The sequence below is a fragment of the Triplophysa rosa genome, linkage group LG9 (assembly GCF_024868665.1).
Source record: "Triplophysa rosa linkage group LG9, Trosa_1v2, whole genome shotgun sequence".
Lineage (NCBI taxonomy): Eukaryota > Metazoa > Chordata > Actinopteri > Cypriniformes > Nemacheilidae > Triplophysa > Triplophysa rosa.
The window spans coordinates 11,806,058-11,824,996 of NC_079898.1; the positions used below are offsets into that span (position 1 = coordinate 11,806,058).

At 37.6% G+C, this 18,939-nt stretch overlaps 2 protein-coding genes across 12 annotated transcripts in view; both read right to left on the reverse strand.

Annotated features, from left to right (window-relative positions):
- Window positions 1–9,074, reverse strand: part of kiaa1109 (KIAA1109 ortholog) — a 55,009-nt gene extending 45,935 nt beyond the window's left edge. For all 11 annotated transcript variants that reach the window (XM_057341822.1, XM_057341829.1, XM_057341828.1 and 8 more), the window contains exons 1-9: window positions 8,939–9,074; window positions 5,017–5,122; window positions 4,390–4,506; window positions 4,206–4,284; window positions 4,029–4,093; window positions 3,667–3,841; window positions 2,514–2,595; window positions 2,169–2,362; window positions 849–928 (exon numbers count right to left, since the gene is read on the reverse strand). In XM_057341822.1, coding sequence (XP_057197805.1) covers window positions 849–928; window positions 2,169–2,362; window positions 2,514–2,595; window positions 3,667–3,841; window positions 4,029–4,093; window positions 4,206–4,284; window positions 4,390–4,506; window positions 5,017–5,110 — 886 coding nt within the window. In that variant the 5' untranslated portion in view covers window positions 5,111–5,122; window positions 8,939–9,074. The remainder of the gene's footprint in view (window positions 1–848; window positions 929–2,168; window positions 2,363–2,513; window positions 2,596–3,666; window positions 3,842–4,028; window positions 4,094–4,205; window positions 4,285–4,389; window positions 4,507–5,016; window positions 5,123–8,938) is intronic.
- A 2,864-nt stretch (window positions 9,075–11,938) lies between these two features.
- On the reverse strand, window positions 11,939–17,730 carry c9orf72 (C9orf72-SMCR8 complex subunit). The gene is made up of 10 exons (XM_057341836.1): window positions 17,626–17,730; window positions 16,587–17,144; window positions 16,397–16,492; window positions 15,904–15,968; window positions 15,719–15,791; window positions 15,521–15,637; window positions 14,702–14,937; window positions 13,632–13,689; window positions 13,423–13,532; window positions 11,939–12,533 (listed from the first exon to the last, which is right to left on the reverse strand). Exons 2-10 carry the CDS (start codon window positions 17,031–17,033, stop codon window positions 12,347–12,349), a joined length of 1,389 nt encoding a protein of 462 aa, XP_057197819.1. The 5' UTR covers window positions 17,034–17,144; window positions 17,626–17,730; the 3' UTR covers window positions 11,939–12,346.
- Window positions 17,731–18,939: the final 1,209 nt, after the last annotated feature.

Below are 18,939 nucleotides of genomic sequence, written 5' to 3' on the forward strand. Positions count from 1 at the left end.
GTGGTTTTGCATTGGACAATCCACACACAAACAACTTCAGATCCACGCACAACCGTGCATAAACTACAGCCTACCACTAGATGGCAGTCTCACGGAGCGATGCAGAGGTTTGCGCTAGACATTTTCATTGTCTGTTATTTTGAACAACGTTATCGCTGTGTTATTATAAAAAGTGTAAAAATATTTTCAGTTCGTTTTGAAACTATGGCGAAACAGATTAGACGGTGAGCCGTCATAGTCTAATGACTTGTTTATACACGCGCCTGGCTCCGCACCCGCGAGTCTCCACTGATCCCGTTTTCTTGATAAGCGAGTAGAAGAAAACAGATAAGTGCTAACACTAACACGACGTGATGACGTCACAGATATGCTAATTAGTTCGTGACGTCACCAGCGCCACAAGTCTGTCAAAATTCTATGGGAAACACTGGACACGGTGTTACAACAACTCATACTTATATTTATATATACAAATATTTATAAATACATAAAAAATATAAACTGTACATTGTAGCTGTAGTGCTTACGTGACAAACTGTTAGCAAGTCACACACAGTGGTTTAAATCACATTAGTTTAAAATTTGATTGAGATACGACCATGTTTAATTTATGTTACAGACAACAATAGTCAACCAATGTTGACTTGCTAACTAACCTTAACTAATTTTACTTTAAAAAATCGACTACAGCTTTTTTAAAACGATTAGAAACTCCCAAGGGAATCCATGGCGAATAAACCTTCTAGGTTGGCGTACAAACTGATGTCATGACTAAACATTTTTAAAAATGTTACTAACATGGTTTTCACATGCGATAATATTGACAGATCGGCAAAGGCTCAGATTACCTGGTTCATCCTGGTAGTAGTAAATGTCCACATCATTTGACTGCATGACCACAAAGCCCTCCCCCATGAGCCTGGGAGGCCTGGAGACAGAAAATCATTCTTTAAACAACTGCTACATCACTCTCAGCCCATCATTAGCAATCGAGCAGTTGACAATCAAGACTAATCCTCTAACACACAGATTCATTACACCAATTAAAATAAAGCCACGCTAACTTTCAGCTAAACTATAAATGACAAAGAATGGAAAATATCCAATCCATACAGAAAGAGATTAATGCTGCAATGTTCAGGTCGTTAAGTTAATATTATTTAGAATGTAAATTAAATTACACAATAGAGTGCATGAAATTGTTAAGTAACTATTACAAATGAACTCCAAAGCTAAATAAACACGCCTTGAATTAACAGCACATTAATAACCCTTCATAATTATATTTTGAAAAACACACATGAGGGTAAAACTAATTCATTGGCTCACGAAGCAGTAAAGGACTAAGGGCATGATGTATAGACATTGCGTACACACAAAATGGGCATTAAAATGTGCGTGAACGAAATACTTCATATTATAGACGGTTTCAAAGCAACAACAAAAACAAACGTTAATGCGCATACACGCTTTTGTGGCCCAAACTTAACTTCTGGTACACATCCGCAAAGAATATATATTTATAATATATATGATAACAAGCAAAAGAAATAACAAGTAATTACATTAGCTAGCAAGTTAAAAGTATGTCTAGACAGTATTATTTTGGGTTACCAGTAGAAGAACCATTAATTGGCTAAACTTAAATGCGACAAAGTAACACGCCCATTCAACAAATTGTTTATTTAACACAATTATTATACAATTAATATAAATTACTATTAATTTACATTAAATTAATATAAATATAAATTTAGTTGTAGTTTTTTTTTTTACTTACCAGTATTTTAAAATTATACTTGCCATTTCTGATAGTTAACACTAGTATCATCTTTTTACTCAAAGAATCCCTGTGGGGTTAAATATTTACTCAGCTTCTATTCTTTATATATCTATACCCTTTTGCTATTTATAAAGTCACTGCGTCTTCTGTATTTTTTTAAAACCTGTCATGAGCACCTGCCATAGACCATTTTCACTTTTACACCACACCTTCTCTATATTCGGTGTCATTTCCACTGAACCTGTATCTGGCCATCTATACCCTATGCCACCTGCATCATATGCTTATATAAATAAAAAATTGCACTCCCAGTTAAATGCGGATTGTATTTAAACGATTTTTAACTCGTACAGAACACAATTAAGTTAAAGATTATTAGCCTTACTCGTCATTCTGAAGGCCCAGGTATCGAGGGCTTGGTACCAACATGACACGGACGTTCTCCAGAGAGCCCTTCACGATGTGCATGAACTGATCCAGGTGGCTGCTGGGTGGTTTGGTGGCATACGTCAGGAAGGCATCATCAAAATTCATGCAAAGGGTCTGAGGAAGATGGTGATTACCGAACGCTACACGACCCTGAAGGCAAGGACAGGAAAGAGACTAACTCAAGTGGCTTCACTTCAATCATATGTCATTTTTATAGACAGATTGTGGGAGTGATATTGAATGGCCTTTGAATGATTTGTGTCTTGTCTTGAGAGAGGAAATGGTTGAATGAGGTACTCACTGTGCTGATGTTGACTTTGATGACAGGGATGAGAGACCTCCATGACGATGATGCGTCCTGAGTTTCAGCTTTGATGTGAACACTTAAAAAAATTAAAACATCCTGTTTTTATTGGAACAGGATATGATGCACTGCTGCTTGAGTTCATTGCATGAAAGCAAAAACAGAACACATTTTTTCTCTAAACACTTATTAAGATGGAGGATTGATAAAACAATCAATTAATGATGAATCAGCCATTACAAACAAACCCTGGAGCCCAAACTGTTCAACAACTAAAAAGCTATAAACCAAAATTATAGATCATGACTGCAGATGGTAAAAAAACAATTGCACTGCAATATAAATGAATCCTCTCTTGATATATTACAGCTAGGGTAGGCAATGCTTTACACAAATATCTTGTCTCCACATCCTGATAGCAATCAATAAGTTGTCAAAATTTTCAACTAATAATAACAACAACTCTACTACCACTACCAGCAAGTGTCAGGACCATAAAATGTTCATCCAATCGTTGACTTCGGTCCGAATGCAATGAAAGGTTGTCCAACCTGCCTGTCAACCTCGTATTTGCATATTGTGCTTTGCACTGTAATGTCTCACTTGTGAATAAGGAGGCGTGGCTGTGGAGAGAGCTCTGAATGGAAGGCGGGATCTTTTCCCCTTTTATGCTTTTATAGCCAGCTTTGCTATAACTATCATATAACTAAGCTTTCCTGTAGCTCAGTCATGGGTTGAATACAGTACTTAGAAACAAATGAATAGTATAATGCAATGTAAGTCACTTTGGATAAATGCGTCTGCCAAATGCATAAATGTAAATAAAACTGCCTACCCTTGCTTTAACAGTAACACTGCAAAAATGTTTCCCAAATATCACCCCCCAAACCCATCCACCATTGCTCCAAAATTGTACCACCTCCAAACTCTTTCCTTTGGCTTGAATAATGTTGCCGTGTTGGGCTGCTCAGGATGCTAAATCAACTTTTTTAATAACAGTACCACAGACGCTTTACACTTTTTAGGAAAATTACCCTACAGGTGACTTGCAGACGTGTCTGCATACCAAGCTGGAATAACAGAAATCACCTTTAATCTTTTGTAGCATTATCTTTACAGGTCTAGTATTAGTGCGGTGTTGTACGATTACCTCTCCATGGTTGCATCTCTTTGCTCTTGACCTTTCTCCTCATCACGGTGGGGTGGGATAAGGGTGGGCTCCAGGCCAAATATTTCCTGGAGCCGGGTGTACAAGTCCGTGCGATTATAAACATGGAACTCAAAGCCGTTAACAGTCACATAGAGTCGCGTCTCGGCCTTCGGGTCTGCAATCACAGTCACAACAGAGAATATAAAATCACTACAACCACATTCTCCATCACTTATATCCGTATAAAAGTATAAATCAATCAAATTATAAAGTGTTTTTTATTGTAAGGTTGAAGTAACGATAAAAACACAAATAGGCTCCCTGAACAAATCAATCTACGATTTTTTGTGTTGTCTACTGACCATGTAGTTTCTGCTTGGGGTTATACATTTTCCACCATCGAAATATGAGCAAACCATCTTGAATTCTGGAAGCAAAAATGTACAGTACAGTTACGGACAGATGTTTCACATAAACAAAGAGAAAAAGGCACCCAGGAAACATTACTAGGAGGAGGTTTGAAGTCCAATACACCTAACCTGATAGACATGTCTTCATTAATGTAATAGACATCTCTGAACATGACCTTGCCGGAGAGCACGGAGAATGAAAATGAACCTGCCAACCCAAAAACACAGTCGTCATTGAAAACTGACGATTTTCAATGAAGCTGAACAAACAACTAAAGACAGGGCACAGAAGCTAGCAGTGATGTAAACTTACCAATGTGAATGTAACCATTCTTATTGAGTCTGTTAATGATGACGGTGAGGATGAGTCCGATATTGCGTGAATTGTAGTATGTCAAGTATATGATCCATCCGCAGGACATAATAGTGGCTGTGGAAATCAGAAAGCCATACACATGGCGATGCATAAATCATAGTCACCAATAACTGAGGATAATTCATATCCAGCAAAATAACACATCTAAATAAGTCACTGCATAATAATATGCTGAAATCTTTTGGTATTAAATTAGACTTATTTTGTAACAAATGATGAATTTACATGTGATTTGAATTACGGCAAAAAATCATCTGATTTTGATGCAAGCGTTCAATATAAACATAAAAAATGAATCGAGAAAAATTCAAGCGATTTCTTCACACATTTGATATTTGTGAATCACTTCCATTTATTACAGTGGAGGGGAAATGAAGCGCTGAAGCACACAGCATGGCATGAATAGAAATGGGTCGTCTGTCATCAGAATGCATTATGCAACATCCTGAGTAAACAGCTTTGTAGATTGTTATGTGAGAAATTTTAGTCTCAACGTGTCAAGAAGCGTTGCTCAGGGCAAGACTGAAAAAATCAATTAATGACTGCCATCAACCGGCCACTTACCCACGAGAAGCCACACAAAGTTGGAGTTGCGTTTGTTGAGGTACTCATCTAAATCACCAATACTGGGGAAACTGTTGTTGGTTTTGCTATCCATGGTTACACCCCGCTGCAGAGGAGTACAATAGAAATCACCATTAAATGAAACAGTATTTACCCCATAATGAATATTAAAGAACAATAGCAAAAACACAACATCGATTATTGATGAAACTGTTTTATTTATTCCCCTGAAGTCACATTATTTATTGACAGTCAAATAACTAGAAGTCCATGCTGTGTAGTGTAGTAAACTCTAACAGGTCTGTAATCTTTGTGCAGTCATGCGAGTTTATTTGAGCCTCTTAAAACAGCAGCTTTTACTGAGATGACAGCAGCAGAAATCTATGAAGAGCAGAAGCTCTGTGCTCGGACACATTGCGCTGTCATGCTCATGGCACACCTGGGTTTGACCAAGGTCATGTTCCCATCCTGACCCGCCCACTCTGTGATTCCATGTCTCTCACACACTGTCTCTATCAAAAACTATATTTCACAAATCTTATGTGAATTTAACTCTTCATGCACTGTAAGAGAAAAACATATTATTGAAACAAATTATGACCGATCTGCAATCAAATTCATATGAAAGAAACTGTTCAGATTAGACAGAGCCGACACAGTAGTGTTATTAACTGAAAATATTATTCATATTAATGAACCATTACAAATACCAGACGACATGTAGTGACTGTGAGCTGATAGGGTTGTTTTTGAAAAGGGAGAATCAAATCCTGTCATAATCCAATTAATAGCTTCCCTTTTTTACTTACCCAGATGACTTTATAAATTAGTACCACAGGTGAAAGTAATAATATCTAATAAAAATCACACAAAGAAAGTAACCACACCAAAAATGGCTATTGGTGCATTTTTTTGTGAACATTTAACATCAGCTTTTTGTTCTTAATCGTATGTTATTAATCTCCCTATATCATACACAGCCGCGGAAAAAATTAAGCGACCATTCCAATCAAACCTCAAGAATGATATAAAGTCATCCAACAGTAAAGTGAAAGACTGACAGAATGACAAGACACATGAAAACTCTGATAAAAATCCAGGTCGTCACATAAAAAAATATTTTTGAACTTTTTCTAAATGCATGTACAAACATTACTGTTGTATTGCTGAAAAGTGAATATGAACTTGTTTTCTTTGCAGTATTTGAGATCTGAAAAAATACACAGCATCTTTTCTGTTATTTTGACCTGTTTCCCCAGTTTTAATTTTCGTTCAATAAATGCAAATAGTAACAATATTTTATTTGAAATTTGGGAGAAATATTGTTAGTAGTTCACAGAATGAAGCAAAAACTAATTTTACCTAAACACATACCTACTGTATAAATAGTACATTTTAAAACAAGAAAAAAGGTCTCTGAAATGATCTCTTCATTTTTTCTGCAGCTGTATTTCCTTCCACGTCTTCCTTGTATTTGTGGGGACGAGTCTTCAAAATTTGCTTAGTTTGAACTTTTGAGTAACAATGTATTGCTGTAGAACCAAAAATAAAGTGTCTGCATCATTTTTTTTAAATATACTGTATCTTTAACATCAAGAAAGTCTTAAATACAACAATTTATTACACGGAATGCTTGATTCTGATTGGCCAGTCGCGACATTTGCAGGTTCGTTATTCCCAGATAACAGCCTCTCAAAACTAACAACACACGGTAACCCGGATGCAGCAAATCATTTTGACAGTTCTTTTTTACAAATGAAATATAAACATGTCTTTTAATGACATATATGACATTATATTTACAAACGATTAAACCAAATTGCCTGTTCTTGACATTTGAACATCGTTCCTTCCTGAAAACCGAAAGTAAATGGCTTTTCCTCGCGGAAGGTCAGCATTCGGTAAAAATGAGCTAATAAAAAATTTCTAATTCACGTGTCCAGTTTTTTCCTCATGTGGCAAGTAGCCGTGTAATAAGCGGGATAATGTACAAGCAGCCGGCTGTTATCGCGAAATAAGCCCCTTCAGTGTGATACAAGACCCTCCGCTTCACTGCCTGTACATTATCTCTATGTCTTCTTTTACGTAAATATTCCAGGTTTACGGATGGTTTCCCGTATAGGGCTTAAGACTAGTCCTAGATTAAAGTAAATGTTAGAGCTGTCTAAACGGAAAACAGGTTGCACGGACACATCCTAAAATACAGTGTTATTGTTTTGTCTCAAAATGCACACAAGTAATGTTTTTTTGCATGTTTGTAAAAAACGCTTTAATGTCCTATTTTAACCAAAGACCAGTCCTGCCTTATTCAGACAAGACAAATAAAAATATTACTATCCAGAAGCTAGCTACTATGGGTGTATAATGCTGTTGGATTCTAGTATGACAAGTTTGTCCAGAACAATATCTTTGTCAAATACAAAGACACATTGAGACAGAACAATGAGAGTAATAATGGGGTCAAACCACCACGCTATAGAGTAATACATAGATTATGTAGCATTTCTGTGATTCTGTGATGAAGAGCACAGCTAAAGCATCGTGAGGTGGTTGGTTTGCTAAGACTTGCAGTGTGTATAAATCTTTAAGAAAGCTACTTCCTTCTTCCCCCTGCCTACAGGAATTGGTGTGCTGCTGACATAGCATACCAAAATAACTTTGTCACACTTCATAAACTTATGCAAGTAAAACTAGATCTTTTTATGTCTACAGTAACATACAATTTATACGTCATATCAACAAATATGGGTCATATATCTTTTTCCCACCAAGGTTCACTTATACTATACATTACTAAAACACTAAATAGTATCAATTTAGTTATAACCATATACAAAACACTTAAGTAACAAAGTAATACAAATTGTCCCATCCTTTAATAACAGTGTTTTGCATAGTGTGCATTGTATTGTAACAGATTTAAAGTGTGACCGATGTGTATGTTTGTCTGGTGCCCGATACAACTAGAGGAACAGAAAAATTCCTCAGATCAGTCGTGGCATGTTCACCTCCGAACCAACCAACCAAAGACATTACAAGAACGGGGCTTTCAAAAGGGCTTTGGGAAAAGTGTTGCAGTAGGACATTTGCTTAAAGAGAAAATCAAGTGTAACTTCTCCTTTAGAAAGGAAGATTTGTAACCCTATATTTATTTACACAAAAGGTCCATGGTATCATATGCCCAGCCAAGGCCTACAGGTTAAAATAATTGGCAGGATATTAACTATTAATGTGGCAGCCGAAATGAAACTGAAACAGAGATGTCAACACCTTTGAAACTTTAGAGTTCAATGCCAGCTGAGAGTATTGAGCCGGGTATCCAGCAGTAACATCACAGGAACACAGACACATCTACAAACCTGACAGATGCTCAACCAAAACACGTGTCAGGATGGGATAGAGCTTTAATAACAACCACACAAGCGATTCGAAATCAATACTGAGAAATTCAACATAAGAAACGACAAATGTTTTGTCCCAAGAACTGAAACAAAAAGGCGAGGCATGCAAGACAATAATGGGTCCCATTATTTCTGTGTGACTGACAACTGAACCATTGTGCCAAACTGTTCACAATAAATAATAATTTTACAGTACTGAAACTCGATGTGTATTTAGTAGTTTGCCCAGATTAACGCAACACACAGGACAGTATAACATTTATAAAACACAATGCTAACCCTTATGGCATCTTTAGAAAAGCCTTTCCATGTCATTGAACAGCCAGTACAGATATGTAGATGTTATTTGGTCCATTGTCTTATTTTAACGTGAAGAAACAGATGGTTGTAAATATGACAGCAGCGCTTGGGCTCAGCAGGTGATCCGGTGAGTGGAGGCAGATATCGCTCAATCTCTGCTGTATTGTAGGCCGCAGTTACTGCTCAGACACGATCTGAATAGAAACACGCAGTTTACTCACCTAGCCTTGTAGAGTGCGTAATTACATTTCACGTCGCCATGATCCTTAAAGCTATTCTCTTGTACCCCTTTCAGGAGACAGCACCCATTTCTCAAACTAATGATTTCTTTTCCGGAGTATATACATGGACAGCGCTGTGCTTCCTGTTTTGGCGTCATGTGTCAGGTTTGACCAATCACAGTTATGTTTTGGACAGCACAGCCAATCAGAGAGTGAGCTCATAGAACCTTGGCGTGAGTGACATGGAATGTGGCCAATAAACATGAGAGAAATTGTGTCACGGTTAACGCAAGACTCCGTGGATCAAGCGCGTCAAAATGTCCATTAAATACAATACCTCTTTAGAATCTAAATACAAATATACGTTTTTTTTATGTAAAAACATTACTTTTTTTAAAGATTAAAGACATTAAAGATTTTAGTTTTATAATTATCCTGCACTAATATTAGAGTATTATAAGATTTGCTTAAATATTTTAAATAACACTATGCACAATAATGAACTGTAAAAATAATATAGTAATTTGTTTATCTGTCTGCTTTTAGGAATTTTTTTATTTTTATTTTAACCACAACAAAAATACACATTGTCTATTACATATTAATAAAGGGGATGGATTAGGATACTGCGCAGTATACATAATATTGATCTGCTTTATTTACAAAACCAGATTTGAAATAAAAAAAAAAAATGTGGTGCAGAAGCATTAAAGGGATATGGTTCACCCAAAAATGAAAAGTCTGTCATCATTTACTCACCCTCAAGTTGTTCCAAACTTGTAAACATTTTTTGTTATACACAACAACAACAACATAACATAACAACATACAATGTATTATTTGATTATATAATTATAGATGAAATAATATAATATGATTATTTTCTTCAAATGAATGACTAAATGAATAGTAAAGGCATAATATTAAGACACAATGAATGAATGAATGAATGAATGAATGAATGAATGAATGAATGAATGAATGAATGAATGAATGAATGAATGAATGAATGAATGAATGAATGAATGAATGAATGAAGCATTATAGTGCTTTTCAATGTACACCTGGGGGCTATTCCAGAAAGCTGGTTATGTGACATGTTAAGGGTTAGTTAGTTAATAGTGAAGTATTTTAACTGCAGAGCATTTAATCTTGTCCAATTATTAGGCAATATTTGATTGGGTCAGAGATAGTTGTGACCTAATGATTAGAGAGCCAGATTTAAAACTCAAAGGTTGCAAGTTCGATTGCCAGGCTGGCAGGTTTCCAATGCTTTATTAGGTGAATTATCATGGTTAGTGTATAGTATCATGGTTAGTGTATACTGAAGTGTTAAACAAGTTTTTTTTAAGATTATGACAACTCACAACTGTAGCAGTTTCTACAATCAAAGGAATCTCCATTAATATGACCACATCAGCAACTGCTCAAAATAAAGCTGATACGTTGCAAAGTCAGTTTTCACAAAACCCAACAAAAGCAGTTTTTTAAAGGAACAAATAGAGATTCAATATACAGCCTACACAATTAACAATGTAATTAAATACATGTAAAATGTACTGGTAGAAACCATACGCATGGTAAAATAACGGTTACAAACATCTCAACAAATCTACACCTTAAAAAATATTGTGTAGACTCAACAACAACAACAACAAAATAACGCAACAGTTTGCATCAATATTTTTGAGTTGTGACAACTTCTAAACTACATTGGGTCAGACAGATGACTTTTTCCTCTTAGATGAAATGTATTTTTAAGTAACACCAACTTAAAAATTGTTGCTTGTTATTGAAATTATTAAGTTGTTCCAACTTTTTTTTAATACTGATTTAATCAAAGACACTGGTTGCAAATACACTTTTTTATTTTATATCTCAATTTACAAAATTCTCAATAACAATTAAAAGCAAGAGCTGATTGTGCCTATAGCATCTCCAATAAGATGTTTTTTGAGTAAAACCACATTTGTGGTAATTTTCTTTGAGCCTAACCATATCCTAAGCAAATGCTCTATAAAACCTTCTCCGGAGCAGGTTAGACGTGTAACCTAAGTTACCATAGCGACGAAAACCCACTCAAAACCAATCCACTTTCTTGAGCCCGAAAACTCTGAGTATGCTCAAACTAAACGTGAACTTACCTGGGTAAAAAAATGAAACCGGATTCGTGATACAGGCCACTGTACACCCAAAGTGTTTACAATCATAACAGCGGTCTGGTCTGAGAATTTTTTAAGTATCCCATTCCTCAGTGTGTTGAGAAAGCCATTACTGCACCATCATTAGGGTCCATTAATATGTCATCTGTGTGATATTTAGCACAGAAGAGGAATTATAGGCTTATAAAATTTTAAGGAACAATAAAAATGAAATCAAAATGTCTAAAGGGCTCTTCCTGTTATTTGCTGACTCCCTGGCACGTCGAGAGACTTAGTTACACTGAGTCAGATTTTTACTGTTCCCACATTCCCGCAAGCTTTCTTATTCATGTCCCAAGCCAGATGCACAAGTAAAAGGCATATAATTAACTGTTAGATTTCACTTTACAGCAGAGGTATATTCAGCAAAGAGGTAGAAGGGGGTCTATGGCAAATAAGATAACATTCAATGTTTTATTGTCACACCCACATAAAAATATTCAGATTAAGTATTGTTAGCAACATAATTTTTATAAAGCATTGAATTAAATTGTAAAATACTCTGCACTTCATTTATGATTATTTTAATGGCTTTTGCAATGTACGCATCATAACAAGGTACAGCATATAAATTAACATGAGACAAATATTATTATTATAGGCCAGACTCTTTTTTTATACAATATGTAACAGAGGGTTCCTGCTCCATCTCTCTACCCAGTTTTAAAGAGAAGGCAAAAAGTTTCCCAAACACAAATAAGACTTTTTTTGTTATGGTATTTCAATTTAAACAAGCGTGCACATAAGGGCCAACTAACAAAGATAAAAAAATTACTACTATTTTCTTGCAATGTTACACATCACACAATAAATTTGTAAACAAAATGTCTGAAATGGTTCATACACATCTATTTGTGTAATACAAAAAAAAACATTCACTGCAAACCAAACGTGTCTGAATGGAAACGGCCCACGAGCTAAAAATCTCATAAGCATCAACAGTGTTCCCAAAGCTTTTGTACACAAATAAGAATTTGCCAGCCTCACTAAACAGATTATAATTAATTCACAGCAAAACTGTTCCAATTAACATTTCGGCAGCAGGTGTTGTAACAAAGCACTACAGCACTTATACAAGTACTTTCAAGAACACTGTGCACTGCGCACACAAAGCACATACAAATATGCCCAAAATAAACAAAGATGTCAGTGTCCTGACGAGAGACCTAATGACATTATCCATAGGCATCCTGGCAACATTCAGAGGTCAGAAGCTCAGGAGGAGGTCACGCTCTTGCACGCTGGTCAAGAAAGACTTCCCAAAAACAAAGGAGTGAAGACCTGCTCGTAGCTTCTCCGCCATTGCCATGATGATGTTTAAATCCCCCTCCACGGTTAAATCCAAATCAGTTTTCAGATTGCGTAGAGATCTGAACGTTTTTTTCCCCTTCTGCCTATAATCAATAACAACACTGTGATAAGCACATCTGACATAATGATACTATATAAGCACAAATCTTTGTTGTGACAACTATTTTTGTAGTAAAATTACTTTCTTTTTTCAGAGGACCATCATTTCAAATAGTAAATTCAAAATGTTAAAGGGGTCATATGACACGGCTAAAACGAATATTAACGTTTGTTTTAGATGTAATGCAATGTTGTGTATGCACAATTTAAAGTTTAAAAAACGCTGTATTTTCCACATACCGTGCATGTTTGTATCTCCTCTTTGCCCCGCCTCTCTGAAACGCGCAGATTTTGAACAAAGCTGATCGCTCTGAAAAGCGAGGTGTGCTATGATTGGCCAGTTAACCAGTGCGTAGTGACTGGTCGAATACTGCAAGTGTGTGACGGAAATGTAACGCCTCTTACCATATTTGGAACATCAGGTTCCAAAGCAATTGTACTGACAGGTACGCCCACCTTACTTACGTATACATTTGGGCGGTCTTAGTCAAATCATACCACGAACTGACGTAGATTTGTGGGGGTGTGGTTACACGAGGTGTTTCAGGCAGGTCTGGGTGAGCATTCGCTTTTAGATAGAATGCATCTTTTGTTCCGACACTTTAATTTTTTCAATTTTACGTGTCTAAAACATGCATGGGCAACTTATAACACACCAAAGACACAGAAAAACACGTGTTCGCGCCATATGACCCCTTTAAAAGAGCAAAGTAAATGTCTCTAAAATTTTGACTTTTATTTCAGAATTTTTGCTAATGAACTCTTCATATATATTGCATGTTTGTGGACTGTACTGTATGTAAAGTGCATGAGTGAGTATATCCTAAATATATCTGTGGTGGTAGATAACAAGGTCAAAATTGCTGCACATACGTCTCATCCTCAATATATCTGAGCAGTGTCAGGGCCTTCCTGTTTAGCAGAAGAAGGAAGTGGGACAAGTACACACTCCGAAGAGACAGACCTGGTTTTAACAGGAACACCTAGGCAACGACACACACACGTATGTTATCAAGGCCACAGCAGGGAACGCTGGTGTAAAGTATTTCAGAGAATTTTTAAGGAGAGTAGTGCAGACTCACCTCATCTATGAACGACTTCACGAGAGTATCTCTATGCATCACGTCCTGAAATATATTCCTTAGAAAAGCCAAAGAGACATGTAATTAACACATTCAGAGGGTTAAAAATCATCTCAAAACTTTACAAACTTTCAAAAAAAAAAAAAAAATGAAGTTGACTATTTGACATATAAAAGTCAAAAATTTGTCGTTTTTGTATACTATGTATAAAGTCCGTTGAGTCAGTGATACAGTGATCAGGTTAAATGAAAAGTGAAACATCTCTGTTCCACCTCTCAGCAACTCTGTGAACTTTTAATAGAAAAATTCTCAGCCGAACTGTCATTGACAGTCTTTGAAAACAAATCAATGATGCAGCACTGTGTTGGCCACAGCAGTGAACCATGACATTAGCAGAGGGTGGAGAGTTTTTACAATTTCAAGGCCAAACATCTACACACAGAAAATCTCAAAGCAAATGTTATGATTCAAAGGAATAAGATCAAAAGACCGGTTTCCCTACCTTTTATTGATTCATATCACTCTCTGGACTCTCTGGAATACTTGATTTTGATTGGTCAATCACACCATTCTAGAGTCCAATGTGTTGGACTCAACACATCAATATAATGATCACTAGGGCAACTGAAATCCCACATACGGCCGATGTGCTAGTTTCAAGTCTCGAATAATAATCTATAGTCTCTTTTTGATTACATAACACAATGATTTCATGTTTATGCTCACATTGCCGTTCCTTTTTACGGAAGAAATAAGCTACTCAAAGCTGTGAAATATAGTCATTTTAAAACAGTAGTGTTTTGATGTAGTACACTTGTGTCCCCCAACCCCAGCAAGATGATTATTATTACACCACATTATTACTTTAATAAAAACCTTCTGATTTACGAGACCCTTTGGTTTTTGCGTCCAGGTTTATTTTACCATAATGACTGACTAACGTTTCATTATACTTGAAAAAATATAATGACTTTGGACAAAATACCACAAGAATTTCCTATCCTGCCAGTAATAGGAGAGACAATCATGAGCTTCATCTAAAGATAGGATTTAGAGTTCAAAGGTCATACAGGTCTGGGGTGAAGGAGTCCTGGGCGTTGATGAGGTTGTCTGGACTGATGTCATCCTCGCTGGCGGCCCTCCAGAGGGCACTGAGCTCCGAGCGCATGTAGCGTCGCTGATGGTACATGTGCTCGTGGCAGGGGGGCATCTGCTTCACCGTGTTAATGTCCACATCAATGTGGGTGGTGGGGTAGGGGGAGTAGAGCACCTGCCGGTATGGCAACACAAAACTCCCTGTGGAGTCCTGGGAAAGAGAAAACAGGGACCTTTTTATTTCTAATGCGTAGGAAGAAATATCAAAATGTCAAGTGGCACATGACTGGCCAAGCAAATCGTATATACTAGTGGGAAACACAGAAATCTCTATAATACCCGATTTGTCAACATCAAAGATGCTGAAAGCAACTTTGTATTAGATTCAAGTTTTTCAAATAGATGGATTTTGCACATATTTCAATTTTCAGTGCCTCAGCTGTGTTGTGTGTGACAGAGCTTGTAGTCAACTAATGTGAAGCTAATGACTCCCCCTTTGGGACTGTGAAAATTAATGACAACTGTGTAAAAGCACTGTAAAGCAGGTGTATTCACTTATGGTTATCCACCGGTACAACCGAATAAAAGAGCTTTGTCGGGTCACACATTGTACGAGATGCCATAACAATAACAGGTGCATTCGAAAAACAACATAAAACTACTGTTCAGCAAAGCAAACCACCTGCAGCCATATTTGCCCCAAAGAACCTTAATGATTATAAACCATAAGGAGGCACAAAATCATGTGCAAATGAAAAGTAGTTACGTGTCCCACAGAGGGATGCTGGAGATACCTTGAGGAGACCCTGAACAAACAGGCCAGTGTCGTATTTAAACAAGCCGTCCGGGTGACACAGTCGAGAACACTTTCTCTCGGCAGGGGTGAGGAACAAACACAGCGTGAGCACAATCTAGCAAAGGAAACAACGAAATGTAAAGCACACGTACGAATTAGGTGTGAATGTCAGCCCTGTGAATGCAGGAATATTTACCTTGTTGACTTTCTCAGGATTGCTGCCAACCACCATGGAACAGCCGCAGGTCTGAAGATGAGAGCTGATAGCCCTGAAGACAGAAATAACACAACCTGTCTGGATAACTAGACACCAAATAATGTAATAGATTGATGGCATGAAGACAATTCAGATCATTGGCTTCTTAAAGACATATGTCTCACTTGTGCAAAAAGTCTTCGTGACAGCTGTCCCCGATATCATCATCATTGAGCACAGTGTCCTTTATCTGTAACGAGGAAAACCATGTCTTTATGTGGGTCAGTGAGAAGGCGAGACTACTCTTTTTAAACTGTCAAATTTAACAGAATATATAACATTGTTAGAAATTAAACACTATTTATCAGTCTTTTGTTTATCTCATGTTTATTTAATCTTAAATATCATTTAATACCTTTACTGACTCTTCATTTTTAGCCACTGATTTTCATTGTTGTGTTATTTGTATGTGGGTGCACAATCACACCAATAAATAACTTTGAAATTGCATCTGTGGTACAGTTGTTACTGTGCCTGTTATGACATATGCAGTTGTCACACTTCGAGAGGAGCATCGGATTGGGTTTGGGTCTGGCTCTCACGAATCATTTTCCACACTAAATCCTAAACTGTGATTTAAACATGGCCAAAAGCCCCCCAAAACACAGAAACACCTACATCCACCTCCTCAGGTACACTGTGTTTCTTCATGGAGGTGAGAAGCTCCATTATGGGAACGATCTCAGATGACAACACAGAGATGATGTTGTAACCCTACGAGAAAAACAAGACACAAGAAGCCATTAATACAAAGTGAACGAAAACTGTTAGATAATAAGTATAAGAGTCACAACCGAACAGGCAAGACCTTTTGCATGCAGATGCGTCCCTTGCGGATGATGTGTTTGAGTCTTTCCACACACACACTGTGAAGAGGCAGATAGAAGCTTAGCTCTGACTGCGGTAAAATGATCGACAGAGCACAAGTGTTCTTATCCCCTTTGAGTTCTCCATCAAAGATGAGCGAGACAATGATGACTCCCTTTTCTGCCAGAACGAAAAACTTCACGTCCACCGCACCGCTCTCAGCGCTTCGCAAAATCTCCCCGTTGAGAGTGTGATTGGCTAAAAACGTGACCTCTCCATCACAAAGCAGCGAAAATCCCTGACCTCTGGGGGCCCAGATGTGCCGTACGCGGGGTCCCAGGATGTTGTCCCAGTAGGCGAAGGTGGCGGCCAGCACGGGACACCAATCATCAACCAGCACCTCAGTCTTAGCCACAGCGGGAGATTGAGGAGGACAGGCTGCAGACATTGTGCCCACACACACCTGTGTCACAATACTGTCAGTCTCTCAATGCGGATCTCAGAGGTGGCAAGCAGATTGCGTCATCCCTCTGCTGTTGCACCACACGCGTGCAATCCACTTAAGAAGAAAACAATGGAGAGGAACAGAAAGGAGAATGGAAACATGTAACGCCAGTCCAATGCCACAAACATGGAACTGCATTGTTGATTTCCAACCTACTGATTTGTTCTGTCAGGTTATTATTTGGTTCTGATGTTTTATAGACACCAATGGACGAAACAACAATATTTTATGTTTTTAAACAATATTTTAGTTGAAATCATGTAAATTAAAGGGCTATATTCAGCTGTCATACAGTGAAGCTGCCTCTTAAAATGCTTAAAAAAATGTAACCACGGTCAAATTAATGTTATTGTATTGAGCCCAACGTAAATTTGTGGTTGCTATGGTTTTACTACGAATTAAACTATGGTTATTATAGTGAAACTATAGTGGTATTATTCGTAAGGGTGCATAAAACACACCGAGCTAAAGCGAGTCATTACACGGCGTCTTCTTCCACTAACACAGTTGGCATGAGACATATTAAGATTATTACCTGTTTTAGGTCAAAACAAGACGTAGCGTCGACTCGAGACCCTTTTCCTGGTTCTCTTCTCCGCTGTCATTACAGGGACGCGCAGAAGCGCGCTGCTGGCGCTCGAGACTAAACAGCGCCCTCTAGCGGAGGAAAGACCGAGAGGCAATTCAATTACCTCGTGCTTAGTCGTTTTGTTAAACTACCACTTTTTTGGTGTGAATTATAGTAAGAAAAGTTGTGGTGTAGTCGACTTCATGGTATGCGCGAGAACCGCATATCAAAGTCAAAGTCGCGCGAGGACCACATAGCCCTCGAATCGTTCTCGCGGGACTTTGGTTGCAATTCAATTACCTTATGCTTAGTCGTTTTGTTACCTAGCAACCCAGGTAAACTCTTCTGTAACATTCTTAACAGCAGACTTCACCATTATCTAAACGACCGAAACATCCTGAGAAAATGCCAAATAGGTTTCCAACCAAAATACCGCACATCAGATCATATATAGCCTACACTCTTCGTACTTTAATTGACAAAGAAACCACTCAAAATAAAAGAAAGCTCTTCTCATGTTTTGTTGACTTCAAAAAATCTTTTGACTCAATCTGGCATGAGGGATTTTTTCTTCAATTGATTCAATGCGGCATCGGTGAAAAAACCTACGACATCATCAAATCAATGTACAAAAATAACACATTTGCAGTTAAAATCGGCAACAAGCACACAGACTTTCTCTCCCAGAGTTGTGGAGTGAGACAGGGCTGTAGTCTAAATCCTACACTATTTAACATATACATTAATGAATTAGCTCGAGCTCTAGAACAGTCACCAGCACCCGGTCCCACCTTACTAGACACTGAAGTGAAATGCTTTGCAGATGATCTGGGGCTGCTGTCACCCACAAAAGAGGGTCTACAGCAACATCTAGACACCCTGCACACTTTCTGTCAAACATGGGCGCAATCAGTTAACCTTAAAAAGACTAAAATCAAGATATTCCAAAAAATGCCCAGTCGCCAAAACCAACATCACAGTTTCAAACTAAACAAAATGCCCCTAGAACACACCCAAAACTACACATATCTTGCTATAAACATCAGTAACACCGGAAACTTAAACAAGGCTGTGAATGACCCGAGAGACAAGGCACGAAGAGCTTTTTACGCCATCGAAAAGAATATCAAAATTGGCATCCCAACTGTAATCTGTCTGAAAATAATCCAATCAATTATAGAACCAATCGCGCTGTATGGATGTGAGGTTTGGGGACCTCTCACCAACCAAGACTTCACCAAATGGGACAAACACCCAATAGAGACTCTGCAAACAGAAATG

Bases quoted from the DNA above. Each gene is read 5' to 3' on its own strand.
- c9orf72 (XM_057341836.1), bottom strand. From the start codon at position 17,033: ATGTCTGCAGCCTGTCCTCCTCAATCTCCCGCTGTGGCTAAGACTGAG. The intron at 15,638-15,718 runs GTAAATATTCCT...TTCCTTTGCTAG, and splicing joins ATCCTGAGAAAGTCAACAAG to ATTGTGCTCACGCTGTGTTT. The intron at 13,690-14,701 runs GTATGACCTTTG...GGCTTTTCTAAG, and splicing joins GACTCCTTCACCCCAGACCT to GAATATATTTCAGGACGTGA.